The sequence below is a fragment of the Lycium ferocissimum genome, unplaced genomic scaffold (assembly GCF_029784015.1).
Source record: "Lycium ferocissimum isolate CSIRO_LF1 unplaced genomic scaffold, AGI_CSIRO_Lferr_CH_V1 ctg2923, whole genome shotgun sequence".
NCBI lineage: Eukaryota > Viridiplantae > Streptophyta > Magnoliopsida > Solanales > Solanaceae > Lycium > Lycium ferocissimum.
The window spans coordinates 82,615-102,224 of record NW_026724788.1 but is presented as its reverse complement, the minus strand read 5'-3'; the positions used below and the strand labels follow the sequence as shown (position 1 = coordinate 102,224).

Below are 19,610 nucleotides of genomic sequence, written 5' to 3'. Positions count from 1 at the left end.
ATCCAACCCCAAACCACCCTTTTTTTGTTTGTTTGTTTCCCATCCGGTGTCCGATATCTGCATTGGGGTCCGATTAAATCCGGATTCGTACCGGGTAGTCCCACATTGTGGGGCAAAGGACTTCCTAACAATGATGACTCCGTACCTAACAGGACTCGAACTCGAGATCTCTTGGTTAAAGATGAGCAGTACCAACCACTATAAGCCTAACCCTTGTTGGTGCAAACCACCCCTTGGTATTTAAGAAGGATAGAAAACTACTGTTATAAAAAACAAATCAAGAAGAAAAACATACATAAAAAGTACTGGCTCCTCAATCTTTTACGCGTTGGCCATTTCTTTTCAAATAATTTATATTTATACACCAACACAGACACGGAAATCTGCCTAATTTCTTTTATTTAAAAACAGTTTTGTAGATTTATCAACAATTCTTCTCTCTTAGTAGTATTTGTCTTTTGGTTTTGGCAAACCTTCATCAACCATAAACCCTACATTATAGTAATTCCTATAACTTCAAAAAACAAGAGGATTTTCTTTTATCAACTATCATCCCCACGTTTAGCCTATTTCTTTGTTGGTGGTTTTTCAGGCTATATTTGAGGAGGTTTTGGTTTCCACGCACGTCCTCTACTTTCTTGATTTTTATACCCTTTTTATCTATCAAAAAATCTCAATTTCCTTGATAAAAATCATTTCTTTTATCCCTTTTCTTTTCTGGGGTTCTCTAATTCTTTGTTCAAATTACAGTTGTGCCAAAAAAAAGGAGAATAAATCAGTAGAATCCCCAAGATCCTGTGTTCCCAAAATGTTTAAATTTGGGATGTTTGTGTTATTATTTTTAAGCTGTGTTGAAGGGTTAGGAGTGAACTGGGGAACAATGGCAACACACAAATTGCCACCAAAAACAGTGGTACAGATGTTGAAAGACAATGGTATTCAGAAAGTGAAGTTGTTTGATGCAGATCAGTCTACTATGAGTGCACTTGCTGGTAGTGATATTGAAGTTATGGTTGCTATTCCTAATGATCAGCTTTCTGCTATGAATGATTATGATCGAGCTAAAACTTGGGTTAGACGCAATGTCACACGTTACAACTTCAAAGGAGGTGTCAATATCAAGTAAGATTACACTTCTCTTTTTTGTGGTTTGCTTTTTGTTTACTTAACTGCAATTATTCCAATCATTGTGGTTTGCAATTAGTTATGAGTTATCTTGTTGTTAAGCTGGAAACTTTATGTTTGCCCTTTTGTTTTACTCCCTCCGTCTCAAGTTGTTTGTTTGGTTTTTACTTGACGCGGAGTTTAATAAAGTGAAGAAGGCTTTTGATTCGTGTGGTAGTGTTAAATTAAAGATATGTAAAATGTACCAAAATAAACTTTAATGTTGTCGTCTTAAACATGCCATGTCGAAAGTTGAAATTAAAGAGTTTCCCAAAAAGGAAATGAAACATTTTTTTTAAACGGACTAAAAAAGAAAGTAAGACAAACAAATTGAAAAAGAAGGAGTCATCTTGTTCTGCTTGTAACTCCCTCGGTCACAATTTAGGTGGCATTATTTCATCACTAGGCACAAAGTTTGACAAAGAAAGGAAGACTTTTGGTATTTGTGATCTGAAACAAACCTTAGACATTTGTGTGGCTTATAAATCATTTTACTAAGGGTAAAAGGAGAATTTTAAAGTTAAATTGTTTTTAATTATAGAAAGATAACATTCTTTTATAGACAGACTAAAATGGAAAGTGTGTCACATAAATTGGGATGGAGGGGAATCTTTGTGTATGCCCTTTTTGATTAGTGTAATCTTGTTTTTAAACTTGATGTGTTTTATGGTTTATACTGATGATCTGCACCGCATTGAGCATAGCAGCTTCTCTTGTGCTTTTAAAGCAAATTATATGCGGGATATGCTATGCTTCAAAGGCTTTCTTTGGAATATGTATTAGAGGAGCTTAAGAAGAAATGGCTTTGCAGATAAACTTAGGCGGTAAAAGGGAAAAAGAAAAAGAATCTTTCCCCCCCCCCCTTCAATGCTATGTTTTCGTATGACGGCATCGCCATAGAGTTGTTCCTTTGGTTGCTCATAGCTCATAGAAAGGTTGCATAGACTCCCCCTACCCCCACATTAACCAGGCAATATTTCTTTCACAGTTTAAGTCCTTTTGAGAGCATATTCTTTTATCCATATTGTTCTTCAAAAAAAACTGTATTCTGCTTTTGCCCGTTCGGATGTAGTTATCCTAATGGGAGAACCATTGCTAGTATATGAAAAGGTTAAGAGCCTGAACCATTGCTAGTATATGTTTCTGTTAGTATTCATTTTCAGTTCTTTTTTTTTTCTCCTTTTGGCTGCAAACAACCATTCTTCATGTGGTCTACTGGACATGGTCTAGTGCAAGACTGTACAAATATTAAGCAGAGAATGTTTTATTTCAAAAGAATAGTGCAGCGGGGTTATTGAAGTGCAGTAATGTGATTATTCTCTTCTGTATAGCTTCTTTTTGTCACTTTCTGGCTACTTTGTGTATTCACTTTCTTTCGAACTGAAACGTCGAGTCAATTTATTTCCTTTTGAACTGAAACATCGAGTTTGACTTTTGAAATTAAGCTAGTGCTTGGTTGAAGTTTTGGTTATCTTCTGCGTTCAAGCCCTGCCATAGATAAAAGCCTGATATCTAAGTGGAAAAGGGTGGAGGGTGGGTCCATTATCCAAAGTTTTGAGCCGTGTGCCTCCATTGACCCTCGGGAGTTTCTCGGTTATCAAGAGAAAAAAAGAGAACATAAAAAAGAAAAAACAAGTGATGGTTAGCATAATCCTTTACGAAGTGAAGGAAAATAGTGAGTTACATCTAAGAAATCCTATTGCTTGAAGTTTTATGGCTTTGAAATGCTATATATCATACTATGATCAAACAATTACTTGACTTTAAACGCCAAACTATGCACTTGATTATGGAGAAGGTATAAATTTTTTATTGTTTTTAAGGAACTCTTCAAACTGTACTTAATTTCTTTTCCTTGTATGAGAATCTTTTTTCATCTGTACTGGATCTTTAGATTTGTCATTCGAAGTAGTGAAATCCGAAACTATGTGATGCTATAAATGGTCCTTGAAATTGAAGATATTGTAGGTTGCAGTTCGTAGACGAATTTGTGCACCAACTTACTCCCTAGCCTTCTCATTGCTACTTACTGTTCAAAGAAAAGTGTGTAAAAGCATTTCAAACTTTTATCTAGCTGATTACTGGATAATTTTCTTCTGCAGATATGTTGCAGTTGGTAATGAGCCTTTCTTGACATCCTACAACAACTCCTTTCTCAATACGACCTTCCCAGCACTTCAGAACATCCAAAATGCTCTAAATGAAGCAGGACTTGGGAACTCCATTAAAGCAACTGTACCTCTAAATGCTGATGTTTATTTCTCTCCAGACAGCAACCCCGTACCGTCAGCCGGGAGATTCCGGAAAGACATCAATGATCTAATGACCCAGATTGTTCAATTCATGAGCCAGAACAATGCACCTTTCACAGTAAACATTTACCCCTTTCTAAGTCTTTACGCCAATGAGCATTTCCCCGTTGATTTTGCCTTCTTTGATGGAGCCAGTAACCCCATTGTTGATGGTGGAGTCACATACGCCAATGTTTTTGATGCCAACTTTGATACCCTGGTTTCAGCCTTGAAAGCAGCAGGTGTTGGCAATATGACCATTCTGGTTGGGGAAGTTGGATGGCCCACAGATGGTGACAAAAATGCCAATGTCAATCTTGCTTATCGGTTCTATAAAGGACTGTTAACCAGGCTTGCGGCCAACACAGGAACCCCTCTTCGCCCTGGATATATTGAAGTTTACTTGTTTGGGCTTATCGATGAGGATGGTAAAAGTACTGCTCCAGGTAACTTTGAGCGCCACTGGGGAATCTTCCGCTATGATGGACAGCCAAAGTTTGCCATGGACCTTACGGGTCAGGGACAAGATAAGTTTCTTGTGGGTGCACAAAATGTAGAATATTTATCCAAGAAATGGTGCATGCTTAATCCGAATGCCAAGGACTTGAGCAAACTTGCAGATAACATCAACTATGCATGCACATTCTCAGATTGCACAGCATTAGGATATGGTTCTTCTTGCAACGGTTTGGACGCCAACGGTAATGCATCATATGCATTTAATATGTATTACCAGGTTCAGAACCAAGGAGATTTCAGTTGTGGTTTTCAAGGTCTCGGAATGCTGACGGATCAGAATATATCTCAAGCAAACTGTAACTTTACCATCCAGATTGCTGCCTCTTTCTCTCCGAAATTGCTGCCTGGGATTATCACATTTCTAACTGCCTTCACATTTGCTTTACTATAGATTTCTTTCTGTAAATTATTTATTTGCAAGAGTGGTTATATTCGAGATTTCTGGCTACTTCCATCTAGTCGATGCTTTAATAAAATGATCTTTATTACGTAAAAAATGTTCAGATGAGGTTTTTGTTTCAATTATTGGTTTCCACTTGGTGATTTGATGAACATCGTCTTGTAGTTGTTTTTACTGTGTACTTCTTTGGGAGATTTCTACTGTAGAGACATTTAGGGCCTGTTTGGAAAGCCACTGGAATTGAGTGTAATTACGCGATTTACCGTTTGTTTGGCAAAATTACACTCTCCAATTCTCAAGGTGAGGGTGGGAGATTTGAGAATTGGGTGTAATTATACCATGTATTTACAGGGTTACGTTTTAGTTTATTTTAATTTCTTTTGATTTTTAATTTATTTTTTATTTCTATTATTTTAATTTATTTTTTATTTCTATTATTTTAATTTCTTTTTTATTTTTACTTTTTAAATTATTTTTCTTTTTATATTATCTATTTTTCATTTCCTTTCTTCTCATTCCCAATCTTTACTTCTTGTGGTTCCATGTAATTGCTCGTATTTTTTTTTAATTCATTTAACATAACCGTATTATTCTAATTTTTGAAACTACATCTCTTAATATTGGAAAGAATAAGTCATTAACAAACTTAATTGATGGCAAGTATACAGCAGGCATCTCCCCAAAACATACTGCAAGGAATAGGAAGGAAAGCAGGCAATACAAACAAAGAGATAAAAGTGTACCTCCTAAGACAGTGGGAGGTGTACAAACAAGGAAAGCACTTGCCATGTCAACCTCTCAATGAATTGTTCTCTCATTTGGAATATTAGGTCTGTTAACACTCAACAGGCCTTTGAAAGAGTAGTGTTGTTACATAGGCAAAAACAATTCAATGTTATCGCTTTAATGGAACCTTTTCAGCATGTTAGGCATATTGAAATGTATAGGCTATGGCTTAATATGGAGACTGCTGCATACAATATAAATGGAAAGATATGGATTTTTGTGAAAGCAGGAATACAAGTGGAGGTTTTAAAGGACACCGATCAGCTATTGTCTTTTAAACTCACCCACTTAGATGGGGGGGCAAGAAGTTGTTATGACTGTAATTTATGCAAGCACTAACAGGGATACAAGGAGGACACTATGGGATGATTTGTATGACATTGCTTCACATGTAAATCTCCCTTGGCTGGTAGGGGGGATTTTAATGTGATTACTGAGGCTGCAGAAAAATATGGTGGACTCCCAGTTCAATTTACAGAGACAGAGGACTTCAGGCATTGTATTGATTCATGTCAGCTAGTTGATCTTGGTTTTACAGGGAGCATTTACACTTGGTGGAATGGAAGGTCAGATGAGGCATGCATTTTCAAAAGGCTAGACAGATGCTTAGGGAATCAAGCACTTCAGAATACCTTTCCAAATCTTGAGGTAGAGCACCTTATCAAGCAAGGATCAGATCATTCACCCTTGTTGATAAGTTTAAAACAAGATAGTAGACTAGTAAAAAAGCCTTTCAGATTTCTTAACTTCTGGGTGGAGCATGAGACTTTTCAAGATGTGGTTAGAGACAATTGAACCTCAAACTTTGGCTCAGATCCTTTTTATAATTTTCACAACAATTTGAAAAGAGTGAGCAGGGCTCTTTCTAAGTGAAGCAAGGAGACATATGGTGATATTTTTAAGAAAATTGCTACTTGGGAGGAGGTGGTGCAGATACATGAGCAAGAATTTGAGCAAAATCCCAGCAGTTTGAATAGGCAAAGATTACAGAAAGTACAGGCTGAATTGATAAGATTTTATGCTATTGAAGAAAAGTTTTGGAAGCAGAAGGCAGGAATGCAGTGGTTTAAAGATGGAGACAGAAACAACAAATTTTCCCATGCTCATGTAAATGGAAAAAGAAGAAGAACGCAGCTTAAAAGAATCCAGGACAGTAATGGAGTCGGGGTGGAAACTGAAGAAGATATTGCTAATGAGGCCATTAGATTCTTTTCAAGCCAATTCAGGGAAGAAACTTGGCCTACTGATTTTGAGATGCTGAAACATATCCCTAATTTGATCACTGATGCACAAAATGAAAAGCTAAATGAACTTCCAGAAGAGGATGAGGTAAAAAGGGTTGTTTTTGGCCTAAATGCAGATAGTTCTGGAGGTCCTGATGGCTATACAGGTAAATTCTTTCAAGCATGTTGGGAGATAATTGCAAAGGATTTGACCATGATGGTGAGGGCATTTTTCTGTGGACATGAACTACCTAGGTACATCACTTGTACTAACTTAGTTCTAATTCCTAAAAAGAAAGAGGTATGCACTTTCTCAGATTTGAGGCCTATCAGTCTGAGCAACATTACCAGCAAAATTTTCTCTAGAATAATTCACGAAAGGATGGTATTGTTATTACCGAATCTCATTTCACCAAAACAATCAGGATTTGTCAAAGGTAGAAGTATTGTAGAGAATATACTACGGGTGCGAGAGATAGTTCATGATATCAGGATTAGGGGTAAGCCTGCTAATGTGGTCATTAAGCTAGATATGGCAAAGGCATATGATAGGGTCTCTTAGCTATTCCTGACTAGAGTTTTGAGAAAAATAGGCTTTGGAGAAAGACTAATTGACATGGTATTCAGGATCATATCTAACAACTGGTACTCCATTCTGATAAATGGACAGCCACATGGTTTTTTCAGGTCTACAAGAGGGGTGAAACAAGGAGATCCTTTATCTCCCACTTTGTTCATACTTGCTGCGGAATGTCTAACTAGAGCTTTGAATGCTTTACATACTGATGCAAAATTCAAAGACTATGGGATGCCAAAATGGAGTCCATATGTCAATCATTTGGCATATGCTGATGATACAAATATTTTTACTTCTGAAGATGACCAATCTATGAGACTGGTCATGGATACTTTGACAAAGTATGAAGAGGTTAGTGGACAGAAGATTAACAAGGGAAAGAGTGCAGTCTACATGCATCACTCTGTTCCACAGACCATTAGTGACTTGGTGTGTAATGTTACCCAAATTTCAAGAAAGGAATTTCCATTTACATACCTAGGGGTTCCAATTTACTATGGCAGAAGACAAGATATCCATTACCGTGAACTTATTGAAAAAGTTCGTAATGTGCAGTTATTGGATCGGAAAGCTATTGTCAGTTGGAGGAAGAACCACGTTGATAAAACATGTACTGCAAAGTATGCCCATACATCTTTTATCTGCTTGTAATCCACCGGCTGGAGTCTTAGCCCAAATTCACAGGCTTTTTACTAAGTTCTTCTGGAGTAATTCTTTTGGGAATTCTAGCAAACATTGGGCTACCTGGACAACTCTATGCCACCCACAGGAAGAAGGAGGGATGGGTTTCAAAAGTCTGCAAGATGTCTCCAAAGTCCTATTTGCAAAGCTATGGTGGAACATGAGAACTAAGCAGTCACTATGGAGGACTTTCATAAGCAACAAGTACTTAAAGAAGTTTCATGCAGTGATAGCACCACAGAAGAATACGGGTACCTATGTTTGGAAAAAAATGCTCAAAGTTAGGGAAGAAATAGAACATGAGATTTGATGGAAGGTGCAACAAGGAAATTCTGGATGGACAATTGGACAGGTCTGGGAGCACTTTATCATATTACCCCACCAGATTTTGAATGGAATCCAACAGTAGTCCTTGTTAAAGAAGTTGCAGAAAATGGACAGTGGAATGAAGATGTGATGAGGAAACTACTTCCTGAAGAACTGGCTAGTTATATTATAAACCATATTGCTCCTCCAGTGGAACACAAAGGGGTTGATAAAGCTTTTTGGAAGATGGAAGCAAGGGAAAAGTTCACAATGGGATCAGCATTTCAACTAATCGGACAAAGAAAGGAACTAAGCAAGTTGTACAAGCAGATGTGGATCAAGGGACTACCTATTAAAATTTCATTTTTTATGTGGAGGTTCTGGAAGTTTAAATTGCCCCTTGATGATAAACTCAAAAGATGGGGTCATCAGTTCCCATCTAGGTGTTATTGCTGTCAGAATCCATCAACTGAAGACATCTCACATGTGTTCCTACAAGCTCCTGATGCTCAAATTATTTGGAAATATTTTTGTAGACCAGTTAGGATAGACATTCAAGACTTGCACATCATTCAGGTGGTAAACAAATGGTAGGACTTGCCAGTGAAGGGTGAGGTCAAGTATATTTATAACGCAGTGCCTGCAATCATACTTTGGGATCTTTGGAAAAGGAGAAACACATTGAGACATGAAGGGAAGATTTCAACAGCCAAGCTGATTTATCAATTGATGCATACTTTGATTTTGTTTATGAAGGTTAGAAGGAAGAATTTCAAGTATGCTCCTTACAGATGGGTGTCAGTTGTTGAGGCTCTGGATAGGTACTCTCAACCTGTGAAAGTCACTACTGTGGTGTGGAAGATGCCAGATAGAGGTTGGATAAAAGTTAACACTGATGGTGCTTCTAGAGGAAATCCTGGGAGAAGTGCTTGGGGTTTCTGTGTTAGGGATGAAAATGGAGATTTATTGCAGGCAAAAGCACAGGAAATGGAGGACCGTCTAAGTACTAACTGTCACGACCCAACTCCGTAGGCCGCGACTCGTGCCCTAACTGGGCACTCATACGTACCCTATCCTACACTAGCAAAATATTAAAAATAAACAGAAATAATAATTTAATGATGTCCAGTGAATATGGCGCACGAAGGCCGATAAGGCCGTCACAAAACATAAATAAGCTCTAAACGTACGCAAAACTCACAAAGCATATACAGAACCCACACTATATGTCTACAGACCTCTACTGAACCAAAAGCGTAATCACATGACGGGACAGGGCCCCGTCGTACCCAGAATAAATATGTACATATAAAACAGAAAAGTCTATACCAAAATAGGGGCTCCGGACAAAGGAGCACTTCAATCAGCTGAGCAGATAGCCTAGGCGAGAGGATCAATAAATCAAGCGTCGGTACCTGCGTGGCATGAACGCAGCCCCCGAAGAACAGGGGGTCAGTACGGAAAATGTACTGAATATGTAAAGCAAAGACTGTAACAACAAAAATGAAAATCAGAACAGAATGTACGGAGAACGAACATAATACATAGGTAATCAAAATGCATATCAGAAACCATAGACAATGCATGCAGAAACATATGCCAAATCCGGTCCCGCTTCGACTCGGTGAACGAACATAGGCGCCCCCGTCTCCGGCGCCAAAACACATCATACTTCGAGTAGGGAATATCTCCGAAACAAATCATAACATACCCGGGCCACATCACATCACACCATCGTATATCGAATATATGTACATGGCACATCATACTTCGGACCCATGTACATGTCATACCTGCCCCCTCACACCGAGGCACGGCGAACAATGCGAGGGAAAGCGCTTGATAACATATCCTGGCCCGGGCTCAGTGAAGGAAGCATTGAGGCATCCACGAGTGGAGTAGTGAGAAACTAATGCAATAAAAATACATATATATATCCAGAGACTCAATGAGGCATGTCGAGTGACAAATCGAATCAATGAAACCGGACGGAGTCATAATAGGTGAATTCCGGATGTCATAACGAGTTACAAAGGCATAAATCCCTCTGAGATCGTTTCCAAGATCCAAAACAATTTGTAGGACTTAACGGAATATTCAAAACAATTTTTCAATAATAGATAAGGAAGTAGTTAAAACATTTCCTTTAAAACCGCTCGAAACCAAGTCATAGTCGCAAAAGGGTAGAGTCGGAAATAGTGGGCCCACCTCGGGTCAACCGAGGGGGTGGACACAAATTATGTATAATAGGCTTTATGGAATCGCTTATGAAGGTTTTTAGGGCAATCGGGTTTTACTTGCACAAGTTCTAGGTGTTTAGACATTCTCCTAACTACTTACAACTTAACTAATTCAATTCTACTGAAAGAAAATGGGACAATTTCGAACGTGGATTCCGAAGAGTAGAGGTGTCCCCGAGGTCCGAATTCAAGCCTAGTATACCTAGGACATGCCAAGAGAAGGGAAGCAAAGCTTTACATACCTTTCGCGCTTGCTAAGCTCGTCGAAACTCCGGTCTCGTTTCGTCAAAAATCTGCAAATGGTCATCTTTAGCAGTTACTATTCATGCAAGTTAACATTTCAATCTTTGGTTTCTATCTGGCTACCGAAATTTCGGCAGAAGACTTCCCCTATAAATACACCACCCGAGAATTAAACTCGCCAATTCTTCAACAACGACATCAACAACCATTCCAACAACATTAACAATCCATTCCAAAATACATTATAATGTCAATAACTTTTCTTCGAATATTCCAACACATTTCAATTATGTTCAATTCAACTTCATGTATTCAAACTATCATCAATGCTTACGTATGCCAATAATAATCCGAGGCCATTCAAATACGTCTTAGGAACATCCCAAGGGATCCATATAATGTTCAAACAACTCAAACAACAAGTTAACTTACCCGAAATCCATCAACTACATTAAGGATATCGATAACATATTTTCTTCCTTCACAATTCACAAATTACATCAACAAACCATGCTTTAACAACATTATTTTTAAAAGTTCAAGAAACCGCATTACATCATATTAATCCTTAAAATCAGCCCACACCAATTTTGCTTCAACTAGGGATCATTAACCATCATTTTTACATTATATAACGCATGACGACAATGACCAAAATACCATATAACATCAGCTCACCATGGCTGCCCCAAAACTGTCCATACACGGCCATCATCCACAAGTAACATTCCATGAGTTTCATTCATTTTTCGCACTCTACAACAACATACAAACATGCTAAATACAATGGATTCATTATTCCCAATCATACAATACCTATGCACGGCAAGTGTCCTTACCCACGGTCAACTTCAACATCTTACATTCTCATAATTTTCATTCATTTCGACACATTACAACAACACACAACAAGCTAGATAGAATTGTTTCATCACTCCTAACATGCCACACATATGCACGGCTACACACACATATACACACGGCCACATTGCAACATCCACATATTCATGGCTTCTATCATTTCCACACTTCACAACACCTACAAACCATTCATAATATATGAAAATAAGAATGAAATCTTACCTCTTTCCCTTCACCTCCTCACCACGGCTAAGCCTCAACTTTGCATGAAAGAGTACTTTACAAGCTTCCACAATCACTCCACGTTGTTCCTCACCTTCTAATGAGTTAAAAAGCTTGAAGAATCTATTTTTTTTGGACCAAGTTTTCCTTGGCTTGCTCGGCTAGGAGAGGGAGCCGTATGGTTGCTCCCTCTCTTTCTCTCTCTAAGTTTCTTGAACTTTCCTTGGAAGAAAATGATGAAGATGACTAATAAGTCATCTTTCTCTATACATATATTTACCTTCCATGTGGCCATGGCCCACATCCATGTGGCCGGCCACATGGCTCTCCTTTCTTTCTTTTCTTTTTTTTGATGAATTTTTAACTTTCTAAGGTAACCTTTTGGCCCCAAATGTTTCCCTAATGTCCCATGCCAATAACACTTGCAAGCAACTCATGACGTAACATAAAATCGTAGTTAAAGATCTCGACTTCTTGTCCCAAAGTAGTCTTGTCCCTAACTTTCCGCCATCAACTCGACTTCTTGTCCCAAAGTAGTCTTGTCCCTAACTTTCCGCCATCAACTCGGAATGTTCCAATATACGAAAATGAGAGGTATAACACTAACACTCAAGCAGAAGCAATGGAAATCCTACGGGCTCTCAAATATTTGGATAACACTCAGGAGGAAAGAATTATTATTGAAACAGATTCTCTTCTCCTAATGAATATCATCAAGAAGACATGGGAAGTCGCTTGGCAAATTGTAAGCTTGGTGGAGGAAATATGGGAAATCATAGAGAGGAAAACAGTGGCGATTCAACACATATACAGGGAAGGAAACAAGGTGGCGGATTATTTAGCTAATTTGGCTTTGGACTGCGAAATGTGGTGGCTAATAATTTTAAAGAATTAGACAGCCATGGAAGAAGATTGGTAAATAGTGATAAGTTGGAAGGGCTGTATTTGAGAATCAAGAAAGGGATCAGGCTATGAAAAGGAAAGGAGGAGGCAGAAATAGAGTAGATCCTCCTATTCAAATCCTTTGGGAGGAGAATAGGGAGGACTTTATTATTACTAACAGTTTGCTTATTGATGCAGGTATAACATTTTCAACAACTCAATGGAGGCAATACAAGGACAAGCTGGAAAGGGCAAACATGAAGGAAGCACCAACAATTATGGAACAGCAACAACATAGAAAGAGAGAGCACAGGAATACAACCAGATTAAATTTCATACTAATCCTTTTGTTTTTTGTACTTTGTGTGGTACCAGTACCTTTGGGTACTCAATCTATTGGACAAATTTCAAAAGGATGTAGTAGGAACTAGGTCCAACATCAGACTTCAGAGAAGAGAAATTCCTATGGAATGCAGCAGTAAAAGCGAAAATGGAGTCACATAAGTCTTGAATACACTCAACTTGGATGGAGGGATACAAAAGTTTGTAAGCAGCAAACAACCATGATATGGGTGGCATCGAGATGGAGAAACAGTGAAAGAACAAACAACGAAACACATACAACAACAACATCAACAGAAACCAAGAAATCAAAATTAACAGACCAACAGGTAGATTCATTCTATTCAATTCAACAACAGCACCAACAAATCAGCCAATCGAGACAACTGCAAGAACTACAAACAAGCAAGAAGAGAGGATACAACAACAAATTTCATGGATATCGACATCGCAAAGGTCGAAAACTTGAAGATGAGGAACGAGCTCAAATCTGACAAAGAATTCTAAGCAACACCAGCTGAAATCATCAAGTTTTAGCTCCCGCAAGCAACATACAAGGCGGAATCGGAGAACTCACATATGCAGGAACAAAATCACAAGTTAGAGCTTTTACACAAATCGAAAAGGAAATGCACTGAAGAAGAAATCGGAGGTACAAAAAGAACAACAACAGAAATCAATTTGACAAATAAAGGCAAAGAACGAGTCATTGAAATTGCCAAATTCAAAAATTTGGGATTTCAGCTGCCTCTTCACAATATTGGGGCGTGCTTTAAATGACCATCTTCATCAGCTCCAAGCCAACACCAAGGATAGAAGACAAATGAAATGGGTCTTGATATGGAGTCGGATTTGGAAGGCAAGCTTCACCACCGGCAGCTTAGTTTCCACTTTAGGTATTTACTTTTTGCATTTTTCTTTACTCTTTCCTTAGGATAGACTTATTTTGTAGGATTTCTTACAAGACCTTTATTTTCTATAATTTATAAAATAGCCCCTGGGGCCTTAATTTAAAAAAAAAAAATTAACAAACTTGACATCTAATGAGTGACGTTATTAAAATAGTATTTCGTTATGAATGAGGTTATAGACTTATATTTTTCCTTTCTTTTGAATTGTTTACTTAAGTTACGTTGGAACTTATTTATGTAATGTTGGAATTTGATATAAGTGTATTATGTTAAACTTTTTCTTTTGGATTCTGACTTTAGGTTATATTTTCAATTTTAAGTTATTTGCTTTCACATTGCATGAAGTTTATTTTTCACTTACATTTGATGGATTTTTTGTGTCAAATATTTGAATAATGTTATGGCATTATATTTATAAATATTATTTTTTTGTCAAACGTCCAATCCATGATGTTCTCACAAAAAAAAGTCTTCTTTTATGTTTTATAATTAATTAAAATTAAATATTATTAATTTGAAAAATATATAGCAATTATTTTTTTACAATACTAGTTACAAATATATGATTCTTAATTAATATATTTTCAAGAAACAATGTGTTATTAAATAACTAATTTAATATTATTTATAAAGGCAAATATATTTTAAATATTAATTTTAAATTTTTTATAATTAAATTTTATTTTAAAATTAAACTAACTGTGTAATTACACTTGTGCAACCAAATAGCACACTTGTAATTACACTGTGTTAGCGCTGAAATGATAAAAATATAGTAATTAACGTAGTTCGGATCGATGTGAATGTGATCCTAGTCCACGGAGAACAACTGGCACTTTTATTAATAACAAGGGAGAAAGTAAGTTACAAGATTGAATACTCTTAAGTTTTATGTTCTGTCCTACTTAATAAATCCTAGTTAGCATGTATTTATACTAGTAGGTCTAATCCTTTCCTAGAAAGGATCTAAATGCCAATAACACTCAAAAATCAACAAAGAAAAAAGTTTCCTTTTATTTCTTTCCGCTTTTGAGTAGGAATTGGCTTGAATATCTTCTCAACTTCACAATCTCCACCTTGAGATGAATTTTGAGCTTTCATATGAACGTCATTTAGTCCAATGTCTCTAAGCCTACGTGAGCTAACTCCGTGTAGGAAACAAGAGACACAAACCGAAGCCTTATACATACTAGTAGCTCTGCCTTACCTTGCCGTTCTCCATCCTGACGCATCAGTTGATGCGAACTCCTGTCAAATTCAAACAATGACTGAACTTGACAAAAAGAAGGAAGTAGCCAAGGATGGTACAGAAAGAGGACTTCAGCTTTCAAAATATTAACATCACATATCCTATTTTATGCACCCTCCAGGCAATAGTGATGAGTGGTGGCATTAGTACTTGTCTATTAGCATGGTATTGAACAATCATTGTCACCAATAATATCTTACCCCTGATTTCAACCCCCCCCCCCCCCCAAAAAAAAAAGAGGAAAGGTATGTTCTCAAGAAAAAAAAAGGAAGATGGGGGTTCTCAGGCAATAGAAATTTGTTTCCTACGATGATTCCGTCTTCGCGCTTCTTAAAAATCACCCTAGCCTTTTACGAAAGTTGTAGTACTTTCGAACCAAGCCATAGAAATTTATTTCCTATAGTGTCTTCCGTCTTCGCGCTTCCTAAAAGTCACCCCAGACTTTCCTCAAAGTTGTAGGACTTTCTGGTCAAGCGATAGAAATTCAAATCCTATAGCGTTCTGTCTTCGTGCTTTCACCCTAGCCTTTTACGAAAGCTGTAGTACTTTCAGGAATCTTTTCAAACCTTAGTTAGGACTACTTGAAGATACTTGCATCTGTTCATGCCGAAAGGCACCTTAATTATTACATGCATACATTATGTACTCCATTGTTATATAGACACCAATGCATTTTAATTCTTTCCTTTATTTTCTTTTCCTTTGCTCTTTTACTCTTACCAGTTAAATATATTAGTAAAAATGGCACCATATTTTAGATTCGGAAAACATATACGAGTTGAAAATAGAATCTTATTAGGAAAATATTAGGATTTTAAGGTGTGAATGAGAAATGAGAAATGAGAAACGGTACCCTTTGGAGTGCACCCAAAAAGCACCTTTTGAATTGCAACTCTCCATCTCAATCTTTCATTATTTATAAATTCAGAGGAATAGCCTCATTTTACTGAATTTCTGAACTTTTGCATACTTTCTTACAAATAAAAAATCGAGTCTTGTGTGATTTTCTTTGGTCGGAGTTGGTGGAGTTTGAGGTACTACTACGCCATCAACAGGTATATCCGTTTTATCTTAAGAGGAAATAATCCACAACCTTGGTACAGTGAGGGGATTAAATTCCTTAAGGAAACACAATGAATTCTGTGGTTTCGGATATTTAAAAGTTTTTGCATTTTCATTTTGTTTTCCAGTTTATTTTCGTTTACTGGTTTACTTATTTTTTGACATAGTATACTAACAATCTAAAAGAATTTAAATTAATTTATAGTTGTGAGAGTGGTGTTGCACTCTTACTGTTTTGCAGTTTGTATTGCGCTCATACTGGTGAACGAAAATGGCGATGAACATGAGTTCGGCACTAGCCATCATGTAGAAGATGAAAAACGAACTCGCAGAGCATTTAAACAGTTTGTTGTTAATCAACAACACTTTGAAAAAAAAAAATACTCTGAAGAGAAAAGGCATTGAAAACGGAGAAGAAAATTGTAGATTACTTTGCTGGAAGTTGATGATCACTTTGATCGGGCAACAAAAGGGCATATGGAAATTTGCAGAAATGTATTTCTTGGTTAATGGAGATAACATTACTAACCAAGATTGAATCGCAACATAAAATTTTACACAGTAAAATTGTAAGAATTTTTATTATTCTTATGTGTGGCCCAATTAAAGTAAAGCCCATGACTAATATTTAATGAAGAATAAATCTTGTCTGTTAGATCGCATTACTTGATGGACGTATCGGATTTAGTCACAGCTCCTATAAATTCGTCCTCCCCCAAAATCTCTAATCTTTTCCATTGCTAACGGCCGTGGTGACGTAAGGCTAGGGCAAGGAGATAGAAACCAATTTCAAACTAACGCTTCCGCTCTTCTATGCGATAATGTCTTCCGCATCAGGTACGATTTCTGTAAGATTATCATGTTTTCTGTAACGTCTCTCTGTAAGATTATCATGTTCAAGATCCTGGTATGCATTACGTTAATCTTACATGTGGTATCAGAGCCTAGATTGTATGAATTGATAATCTTAGATTATAAAGATATTACTTTCATGATGCATAGTTGAAAAACTAATCTAAATAGAAGAGTAAAGAATCTGGAATGATGCATTACGGAACACAACAAGGTTTTTGTTTTAGTTTTGGGTGAATTTATATGATTCATATAGATCTATTTGAATTACTAAAATATATATGTATACCAAAGTTGATACAAATCTTCGCCAAGAACGTTATCAGTGTGGCACCGTTCGAAAGGCCGTAAGGTTTTTACTTTCTGCAATTATGATTGTCTCCTTATTTAAACAATTTGAGAACGGTAGAAAGTCACACATGAACTAATCAGGATTCTTGCATAAATATGTAATTAAAGTGGACTATTAAAGTATTAAAGCAAATTTTGTCCTTAAGCCCACGGTTTGTTCATACATGGCAAATTAGTATATCTGATGGTTCTATATCCGATTCAAGTAATCAGCTCTTTCCTCCCAATACCGTATTGTGCAAGCTCCTGTGAGAAGGAATTTAGGTTACGATTTCTATTAGTCATTTGATTTATTAGACCGTATTGGATATCTATTTATTGGGCCATAAAGTTATTTTGTTTGGGGCTCATTAAAGTATTTAATGTGCTTCATACATTAGACAACAATTAATGTATGTGTTTTAAAGTTAAATAGTTTGTTAGTCACCAAAGTGGCCAAACTAGAATGTTTAATGTCTACACATACATTATATTCATGTTAACTTTATGCATGCATTATGTTTATATAGTTTGTTAGTCACCAAAGTGGCAACTAGAATGTTTATGATTTGTACATGTATAAAGTTATTTATTATTTATATTATGTACGTGATCATATTTTTATAGTTTGTTAGTCGCCAAAGTGGCCAAACTAGAATGTTTGAAATGTACGTACATAATTGCTAAATTTAGTTTATGCATGTATTAAAGTCTATATAGTTTGTTAGTCACCAAAGTGGCCAAACTAATATGTTTGTGAAAGACATGCATATACGAACATTGTCGTTTGTCCATTAAACTAATGAAATATCTATTATTGAAAATAGATGGATAAATTGACATTCACTATTGCTAGAACTTAAGGATTAACCCAAAGGCGAATCAATTATTCTATGGCTAGTGAATATGATCAGGTAAATTAATATTATTGGTCAAATATATATTGTATGTCCAAAGATGTCGTATATATTTGATTAAGAATATATAATTGCCTATTAAAGATTAAATGCCATTTAAACTATGATAGTGTGTCGTTGTATCTACCCAAAGGAGAATAACGATATACTTTTTTTGTTTGTTGAATCCATATTATTGTATATCTATTTTGCATCTATTTCTCTTCATTCGTTTGCTTCATCTGTTATTGTGTTCAACCGATTGAACTTCTCTATGAGGCATGATCAAGTCGAGTTTCACTTAGGTATTATGGATCTTGACTTGGCTCTACTGAAAGATAAACCTGTTGTCATTACTGATACGAGCAGTGAGGGTGAGAAGTTATTCCATAAAGCATGGGAATGCTCTAACAGATTGAGCCTTATGTTTATGCGAATAACTATTGTCAATAACAATAAGAGTACTATTTCACAAACAGAAAGTGTCAGGGAATACCTGAAGTTTGTGGAAGAACGTTTTCGTTCTGCTGATAAGTCCCTCGCTAGTACACTAATGATTGAACTCACGACCATTAAGTTTGATGGCTCGCGAAGTATGCAAAATCACATCATCGAGATGACTAACATTGCAGCAAGACTCCAGACTTTGTGGATGACTCCTTCTTGGTTCAGTTTATTCTGAACTCAGTGCCTCATGAGTATGGACCATTCCAAATTAACTATAACACCATTAACGATAAGTGGGATGTTAGTGAATTTTCTAGTATGCTTACTCAGGAGGAATCAAGACTTAAGAAACAAGAAAGTCATTCTATTAACCTCATGGGTCAAGGAGCTGGTAAAGGACTTAAAGTGAAGGCCAACAAGTTCAAGAAGAAGAAAGCACCTGCTAAAGTTCAACAGGATACTCATAAGGAACTTAAGGCAGATGTGTCTCGTTTCTGTAGAAAGGAAGGGCACTATCAGAAAGATTGCCAGAAACGTAAAGTTTGGTTCGAAAAGAAAGTTACTTTTAGTGCTTTTGTATGTTTCAAATCAAATTTAGTAGAAGTTCCTAATAATACTTGGTGGCTTGATTCTGGTGCAACTACTCATGTATCCACTATGTTGTAAGGATTTCTTATGATCCAAACTACAAATCTAAATAAGAATTTCTTGTTCATGGGAAATCATTGAAGGCTCCAATTGAAGGCATAGGGACTTATCATTTAATCTTGGAGACTGGACATTACCTTGATCTATTACAGACTCTTTATGTTCCTTCAATTTCTAAGAATTTGATTTCTCTTTCAAGACTTGATGTTTCTGCATTTGATTTTAAGTTTGAACATAGATGTTTCAATTTATATAAAAATGTTGTTTTTTATGGTTTTGGTGTTCTTATTGATGGTTTATATAAATTGAAACTCAATAATATTTTTTTACGAATCCCTTCTTGCTATACATCAAAATGTTGGAATTAAACGTAGTTCAATGAATGAAAGTTCCGCTTACTTGTGGCACAGGCGTTTGCATCATATATCCAAAGAAAGGTTAGAAATATTAGTAAAGAATGAGATTCTCCCGAATCTAG

General features: G+C 36.5%; 2 protein-coding genes and 1 long non-coding RNA gene across 3 annotated transcripts; 2 read left to right on the top strand and 1 right to left on the bottom strand.

The window, feature by feature from the left end:
- Nucleotides 1-514: 514 nt before the first annotated feature.
- Nucleotides 515-4,471, top strand: LOC132043846 (glucan endo-1,3-beta-glucosidase 8-like). Its single transcript, XM_059434310.1, has 2 exons — nucleotides 515-1,122; nucleotides 3,267-4,471. The coding sequence occupies exons 1-2, from the start codon at nucleotides 809-811 to the stop codon at nucleotides 4,363-4,365; spliced, it is 1,413 nt and encodes a 470-aa protein (XP_059290293.1). The 5' UTR covers nucleotides 515-808; the 3' UTR covers nucleotides 4,366-4,471.
- Nucleotides 2,445-2,720, bottom strand: LOC132043847 (uncharacterized). The gene is made up of 2 exons (XR_009411942.1): nucleotides 2,585-2,720; nucleotides 2,445-2,516 (listed from the first exon to the last, which is right to left on the bottom strand). It is a non-coding gene; the product is annotated as an uncharacterized LOC132043847 (long non-coding RNA).
- Nucleotides 4,472-6,999: 2,528 nt separating the features above from the next.
- Nucleotides 7,000-7,951, top strand: LOC132043850 (uncharacterized). Its single transcript, XM_059434311.1, has 2 exons — nucleotides 7,000-7,580; nucleotides 7,690-7,951. Exons 1-2 carry the CDS (start codon nucleotides 7,000-7,002, stop codon nucleotides 7,949-7,951), a joined length of 843 nt encoding a protein of 280 aa, XP_059290294.1.
- The last annotated feature ends 11,659 nt before the right edge of the window (nucleotides 7,952-19,610 follow it).